At 34.2% G+C, this 8412-nt stretch overlaps 1 protein-coding gene across 2 annotated transcripts; it reads left to right on the forward strand.

The window, feature by feature from the left end:
• Positions 1 to 2891: 2891 nt before the first annotated feature.
• On the forward strand, positions 2892 to 7543 carry LOC110910523 (PRA1 family protein E). Of its 2 annotated transcripts, none has more exons than XM_022155163.2 (2): positions 2892 to 3531; positions 7270 to 7543. In XM_022155163.2, exon 1 carries the CDS (start codon positions 2977 to 2979, stop codon positions 3511 to 3513), a length of 537 nt encoding a protein of 178 aa, XP_022010855.1. In that variant the 5' UTR covers positions 2892 to 2976; the 3' UTR covers positions 3514 to 3531; positions 7270 to 7543. The 2 variants fall into 2 exon arrangements, with proteins under 2 accessions (XP_022010855.1, XP_022010856.1); XM_022155164.2 differs by having other exon boundaries at positions 7281 to 7543.
• The last annotated feature ends 869 nt before the right edge of the window (positions 7544 to 8412 follow it).

Consider the following 8412-nt stretch of genomic DNA (forward strand, 5'->3'; position numbering starts at 1 on the left):
TGATAATGTAAAACGAACGTGATTTGAAAATAAAACATGTTGTTTAGAAAGATAAACCATTAGACCAGTTTAATTTATTATCGTACTGTTTTATGATACCAAATAAATACTTTATTTTGACTACAACTTTATTTTTAACAAAACTTATAACAGAATGTCGAGTGAAAAAAATCAAGCACAACTACGTACTTAAATTTTTAGAAAAAGTTATAAACGTATACTATTAAATATGTATCAAATTAATTGATAAATTAATATATTTTCTGAAAAAATAAAAAATAATTATTAAAAAAAGAGTAAAGAAAATATATGATTTTAAAAAAGGAGAAAAATTGAAAATATGTTATTAAATGTTAATATAATAATAAACTATTATAGTATATTAAAAAAAGCTATATATTATTATAAAAATTAAGTTACTGTTCATGTTCATTCAGTAACAATAATATATATATATATATATATATATATATATATAATATAATGTTACGCCACTCGAGATAACTTACGATACCAAAAAATACTTTATTACGAATGCAGCTTTGTGTCCAATGAATTTTATACTTACACGTTGAAAAAAAATCGTAAAAATAAATACGATACTGGTACAGATATTGTTTGATTAGTGTATGAAACGATATTAGAAAAAAACTATGTAATTATTTGATTTAATCTTTTTATTAAATCAAGAAAATAAGCAAAATGTGAAGGGGTAACTTTGTAGAATAGTAACCAAGTTTTAAAAGTGTTCCAATTAGGTCACTCAAGTTTCAAAAGTGTTTCAAATAGGTCACTCAACATTCATTCTTCATTAAAATTAAGGGTTTTTTCATCTATTTCATAGATAACCGTGGTGATGTGGATTTTTGTTTCTTTTTTCTCTTTTATTTGATGCTAACGTCGAGTGATGATGTAGATTGTAAGTTGTTTTTTTTAACTTTTAATGTAATTAAAGGGTTTTTATTTTTAATAAATATAATTTCATATATTAAAATAATTTGACCCCAGCATCTTATACTTCATTTTTTTATTGACACATGGAGAAAAGGAAATGGCTCGATTTAAATGTTAAGTAATTTAATTGGGACAAAAACAACACCAGTGACCTAATTAGAACACTTTTAAAACTTGGTTACTATTTTGTGAAATATTCTCAAATGTTAAATGTTTGGAAAATAAGGGAAAAGAAAGGAATAAAAGAATTAATAAAATATAACATTAGAAAAGTGGTGGAAAAAGGAATGAAAGTGAGAATAGCATGGATTGAACTTGAGTGAAATTTATAAGTAGAATTTGGTTTAACCACTACACCATGCTTTTCTTTTGATCAACTCTATATCACTCATATAGATATATATAAAAGAAACATCATAAGCAAAAAAAGACACTATTCATGAGCCCTTGCTAATAATATATATAGTAAGATTTCTTTCGCGTTTCGCGGCGAGAGTTTGGTCGGTATCTGTTCGTTTCGTTACAGTACTTGTACTTGTACTCACAATAGCCTATAGTGATCAAAAGAGAAAACCTTACATCGTTCGAAAATAAAAAACAAAAAATGAATATCGATACCGGGACCTATGTTGTTCAGTTAATATCGATTCGATTGGTTTGCGTTATATGTTTATTTTTTTTTCAACATTGCGATATAATTTTTTTTATAACGAATATTGTGCCGCAATCATACCAAACCAAATCGGAACCGACTAAACATCTGTATCAGTACCAACATTTATTTATTTTCATTTACTTTCTGATTAATTGACACCGTATTGCTACAATATTGCACCCAACCGAAGAACATCATTTTCGGTTTAGGAGTTTATTTATATATTTTTTCTTTCTATAAACTGACATCGTATTGCTACCATACCATGCCGAACGTCAATAACGTTACCAGTACCGTGACACTCTAAACTGATCGGTGTCGTACGAACAACATAGATGCTAGTATCGGTGTTTGTTTTTATCGTTTTCGGTCATGTAAAACATGTATTGATTTCTATACGAAGTGTATATATCTTTTTGGTACAGTAACGAACCGAACCGAACCGATTTCGATCTAATGCACGCGGTAACATACCATCATAACGCGTGGGCAAATAACTTGAAATGTTAAAAAAATAAATAAACATACACACGGAATTTTTTTGTTAAACTTAACACTAAAAAGAAAACTAAATAATCAATAAAATATTACTAATAAAAAATAAAAATACTTAAAACTTATCAATTACTATTTATTATTAAAAATAGCACATAAATAATAAGAAATTGCACGCGGTAACATACCATCATAACGCGTGAGCAAATAACTTGAAATGTTAAAAAAATAAATAAACATACACACAGAATTTTTTTGTTAAACTTAACACTAAAAAGAAAACTAAATAATCAATAAAATATTACTAATAAAAAATAAAAATACTTAAAACTTATCAATTACTATTTATTATTAAAAATAGCACATAAATAATAAGAAATTGTTATTTACTGTTCATCACAAGTTTAGTTTAATATGTATAATTAAAAGTGATGGATTGTTGTTTGTAGTTAAAGATAAAATGTATATATACCCAAAAATTTCTATAAAGCGGGAGTCGAAAACATATATAAAAAAAAATTTATACGAAAACTACATACTCTCCACTGCTGAGCAAAAAGTTTGAGGAGTCAACTGCCCCCTCCCTCCCCCACTATGCTGCACCCTGCATAGCGCGCCCCGGGATACCAACAGAAATAATAATCCAATATTATTCCTAGGGACGAACATGGTACCGGTAACGTACCGAAAAGCGTCAAAACTGGGTACCGGTAGTTGAAGGTAAAAATCGATATTTTATCAGTACCGTACCGAAAATACAAAAAAAAAAAATGGATACCAACAGGGTCCGGGAAACTCGGTTAGCAGATACTCAATCCCTAATTATTCCCGTCAATTCAATCCCCGTGGTTGAGTCTTTTTGTTAACCGCAGATGACGCCACCACCAATCACCACACCACCGTCAACCGCCACCACCCAAATCCACCACTCCATCCGCCCATGGCTCACCGACTTCCTCTCCTTATCCTCCCTATCTCTCCCACTCTCCTTCCCGGAGCTCTCTCTCCGCATCCAGAGAAACCTCTACACTTACCGCACCAACTACCTCTTCATCTCCTTCCTCATCTTCCTCCTAACCCTAATTCCTCATCCAATCACCTTTATCCTCTTCATCGCCATCATTATCGCATGGATCTACCTAATTTTTTACACGAACGAGCCTCTGTTTGTTCTCGATTTTGAAATCGGACACCGATTGATTGTGATTTTGCTGTCTGTGGTTACTGTTGGTGCCCTAGCTGTGACGAGTGTCTGGTGGAACGTGTTTCTGTCGGTGTTGATTTCTGCACTTGTGGTTTTGGCGCATGCGAGTTTGAGGACTCCGGATGACGTGGAGGAGTCGCCGTACGGAGCGTTGTTGTCGGTTGTTGATGATGATGTTGATGCTGGACCTTATACGTTGGTGTGATGAGCAGTAGCACATCAGGTTAGTGATGAGAAAATCTGTAGATTGCTTGATTGATGTTTGCAGTTGATTGTGCATCGTAGTGTTGATTGATATATGAGATTTTGTTGATTGTTAAAAAGGTATCAGTTAAGATGTGATTGAAGGTGTGAAGTTGTGAAGATGAATAGATGAAATGTGTATGGCAGATATCAGTGAGTGCACAACACATTAGTTAGGATTTTGAACTTTTCCATGGCACCAGGACATTGTTGAGCAGTAGCGCATCAGGTTAGTAATATTAGAGACTGTGTTTTGAGAATATGTGTAGATTGATTGATGTTTGTGATATCTTTGATTGTGCATTAGATTGATGGTTGATATCTGAGATTTTGTTGATCGTTAAAAGGTTAATAGTTAAGATGAGTGTGAAGTTGTGAAGATGAATTAGTGAAATGTGTGTAGTAGCTGTCAGTGAGTGCACAGCACATTAGTTAGGGTTTTGAATTGCTGCTCTAGGCTAGTGATGTTAGAGATTGTGTTTTAAGAAAATGGGCAGTTGATTGTGAGACCTTTGGTTGTGCATCATATTGATGGTTGATACATGAGCTTTTGTTAATTGTTAAAAGGTTGATAGTTAAGATGTGTGAAGGTGTGAAGATGAATAAGTGAAATGTGTGTAGTGGTCAGTAGATTGGGTTGGGGGCTTGGGTTGACATGTGGCGGAGGTGGGCTCCACATGGTGTGGCTTGGCTGGGCGTGGTTTTTTTTTGGGTCAAATATGCCCAGCCATCCACGTCCCCCCACCCCCCACTAGGCTTCATAGCCACGCCAGCGGGCAACGCCGCAACCCACGCTGGCCCGGTGTGGCTGAACCGGCGTTGCTTGGCTTCCCCCGCCCCACACCCCACGGTCTTAGGGTTTTGAAGTTTTTCAAGGCACCATCACATTATTGAGCAGTAGCGCATCAGGTTAGTGGTTAGTTATGTTAGAGATTGTGTTTTGAGAAAATGTATAGATTGATTGATTGATTGTGAGGCCTTTGATTGTGCATCATATTGATGATTGATATATGAGATTTTGTTGATCGTTAAAAGCTATTAGTTAAGATGTGTGTGAAGGCGTGAAGCTGTGAAGATGAATAAGTGAGGTGTGTATGGCAGATATCAGTGAGTGCACAACACATTAGTTAGGGTTTTGAACTGCTGCTGCAGGTTAGCGATGATAGAGATTGTGTTTTAAGAAAATGTGTATTTGATTGTGAGACCTTTTTGGTTGTGCATCATATTGCTGGTTGATATGTGAGCTTTTGTTGATTGTTAAAAGCTATTAGTTTAAGATGTGTGTGATGTGAAGATGAATTAGTGAAATGTGTGGAGTAGATATATATGAGTGCACACCACATTATTTAGGGTTTTGAATTTGTTTATGGAACCATTACATTATTGAGCAGTAGCGCATCGGGCTAGTGATATTAGAATTTGTGTTTGAGAAAATGTGTAGATTGATTGATGTTTGGAATTGATTGTGAGGTCTTTGATTGTGCATTGTATTGCTGATTGATATATGAGATTTTGTTGATTGGTATAAGGTATCAGATAAAGATGTGTGTGACGGTGTGAAGTTGTGAAGATGAATAAGTGAGATGTGTGTAGCAGATATTAGTGGGTGCACAGCACATTAGTTAGGGTTTTGAACTACTGCTAGAGGTTAGTGATGTTAGAAATTGTGTTTTGAGAAAATGTGTAGATTGATTGATGTCTGTGACTCTGTGATTGATTGTGAGACCTTTGATTGAATGATTGTGCTGATTGATATATGATATCTTGTTGATTGTTAAAAGGTATTAGTTAAGTTGTGTGTGAAGGTGTGAAGTTGTGAACATGAATAACTGAAATGTGTGTAGCAGATATGAATTGAGTGCACATCACATTAGTCAGGGTTTTGAAGCTTTTCATGGCACCAGCACTTTATTGAACTGTAGGTCTTTTAAGAATTTGTGTCGGTGAAACCTTTTTTTGAAGGGAAACAATGGCCTATGAATTTTAAGTATACAATAATGATTAGAGACAGCAAATAAAGGGATCGGGCTGGGTAGCGTGTCAAAACGGACCATTTTTTTAAAGATGCTATTGCAGGGCAGGCCAAACTGTATCGGGTCAGGTTGATTGACTTGTTAATTTTTAATCATTGTATTCAAATGGGTGCGTAGGCACCAGCAAAATTGCAGGGCAGGCCAAACTGTATCGGGTCAGGTTGGTTGACTTGTTAATTTTTAATCATTGTATTCAAATGGGTGTGTAGGCACCAGCAAAGCAAAGCGTTTTGCGTCCATCGGGGCTCAAAGGCACAACAAACTTGGAAAACCCAGCTAAAATCTGCAAAAGAAAAAAAAAATCAAACTTGTCTGAACTGGCACTAAATAGGCCAAAAAACTCTAGACTAGCCTAAAACAGCCTAACCAGCGTATAACATGTTTAAAACAGTTAAAATTGGCTAGTTTATACTATGCGTCTTGCTTACCTCAGGCCCACACCTTTTAAGCGCTGTTCGCCTAGGTGACATGCTCTACTTTGCGTCTTGAGTGCGTCTGGCGCCTTCGACTACCTAGTTTTTTTTTTTTAAATCTTTTTGTAAAATTCAAAAAAATAGCAGAAACTAGATTATTTATCTCTAATACCAAATTATATCATCATAAATAAAACTATAATATTTAAAGAAAAAAAGTCAAAAGTAAAAAACCAAAACATTGCTAAAGACAAAAGTCAAAAGCATGTGCTAAGCAAAACTGTTAACACATCTCTCTATGAAACAAAAACAACAAAACCTTCTAATGTTTTGCTTTCTTAGATTAGAAGCCTTATTCTCTCTGGTAAACACATAGTTGTTAATGGCGAATAGCGACAAGATATGCTACATAGCGAATAGTGATAAATACCGGGCGTTGTTTTATAAATAGCAATACACTAGAATTTTCTTTTAAAATTATATGTATATTATATCAAAATACCCTGGTAATCTGGTATATACGCTACTTTACATCTATATTTAACAAAAACCGAAAATCCCGCTATTTTATAGTTATATTTAATTGTTATTTATATTTAAAAAAATGAAATCCCGCTATTTATGGCTACATATCCTGTAGTGACCTTCGACCTATACGTTATTCGCTATAGCGACCGCTAGTGACAGCTATGGGTAAACGCTAAGACCATGCTTGACTTCAAGGTCGGGGGGAGGCCGGGAGGGGTTACATTCAAATCAGCATCTTAGTTAACTTTTTGATTTTACCAATTGGGATTGTTAGCAATGAGTATTAGATTGACATAATCCAGCAGTGGTAACTGGTAAGTACATTGGTGAAAGTTATCACCTCTAAATTACTATTTACTAATGTTAATACCAAGGTCGATCACTATTTTCCTGCTTCTAACAAAAATAGAAGTATACAGTGACAAATGTATATTTGTAGATGTTATAAGGTATAAAAAAGGTTTATACCTAAGAAAGGATAAAGTAACCATAAAATTTCATAAAGAAATAGAACAATGAGTTTTATGTTATTGTGTTTCGTTGGTTTAGCTGTCTCATGCTTTATTTATTTGTTCATATATTTAGTAGAAATTTTATTATCAAGCTGAAGCACCGGTAAATGGATTTTGCATATCTCATTTAGTTTTGATAAATGGGCTTAAAATACATAGAAGCTGGCGATGAACAAACTGACCCATGCATATGTGCTGCTTGGTTTTAAAAGGTTCTCTTCTGATGCTTGAGGCGTTCTGCAGTTTCAGTCATGGTGAGACAAAACGATTGTGGGAAGTGGGGCCGAGCAATAGTGTGAGACTAGAGCAATGGAGAATTGCGGGATTACAGCAAATTTGTTTTTTGCTCCATTTTTTTGTTAACACGCTACCAACAAGATTTTGCTTGTTGCTCTCGGCTTTTGTTTTCAATAGATTGATTGATATTTGCAATTGATTGGGAAACCTTTGATTGTCCATAGCATTGCTGATTGCTCTATAAGATCTCATTGATTGCCAAAAGCTAAGCTGTGTGTTTGTGTGTGAAGTTGTCAACAACTGAACATGAATAACTGAATAAGTGAAATGTGTGTAGCAGATATCAATGAATGCACAGACCTGCGGGCTTTGAACTTTTTCATGGCACCAGCACATAGGTTATCGGCTGGGTAAAAACCAAATTAATTTATTTTTCCAAAGTTATGAGATGCATGAGATCATAAGTTATATATACATGCACACAATTAGTCTTTAGGATCGGAGAATTTAGGACTTTCTTCATTGCTACAGGACGAGAACCCGTCGGGTTGTTGATGCACCGATCGACCGCCTCCAAAGCCTCATCTCAGTATCTCACACACCAATCAAGAGAAACAAATTGAGATCTTGAATGAAACAGTTGGCGAAAGTGTTAAAATTTGTAAGGTTCGGTTTTGATGATGTATGTTATATTTATTAGTATCTCCTTGTGGAGAAAAATTCACGTTGAAACGTTGATAAAAATAATCATGTCACAACAACAAAGCCATAACATAATAAAACCTCACATTTTAAAGGTTCTAAAAAGGAAAAAAAAGTGAAACTTTGAAGCAACTTGATGACTTGTATGTTTATGTTTCCATGACTTGGTCTTGTACATTATCACACAAAACACGGTTTAGAATAAAATTTACACTCAAACTTAAAGAAAAATAAGCACATTGCAATGGTATATTCGAAATTTTATAAAACGTCATGTTTCAAAAAGTTATAAGAGATTATAAGTATGAGTGAGCTATATTTCAAATTTTGACTAGGCCTTTTTTCAAATGAAAAATAAAATAGGCTTTAAATGATGTCTACTTAAAGTTGAGGGGCCATATGTAAGTTCATGAAGGACATAACGCAAGTTTAAAAA

This window comes from Helianthus annuus, chromosome 15 (assembly GCF_002127325.2).
Source record: "Helianthus annuus cultivar XRQ/B chromosome 15, HanXRQr2.0-SUNRISE, whole genome shotgun sequence".
NCBI lineage: Eukaryota > Viridiplantae > Streptophyta > Magnoliopsida > Asterales > Asteraceae > Helianthus > Helianthus annuus.

What these genes read in the sequence shown, in the direction of transcription:
- LOC110910523 (XM_022155163.2), top strand. Translation starts at nt 2,977, where the DNA reads ATGACGCCACCACCAATCACCACACCACCGTCAACCGCCACCACCCAA.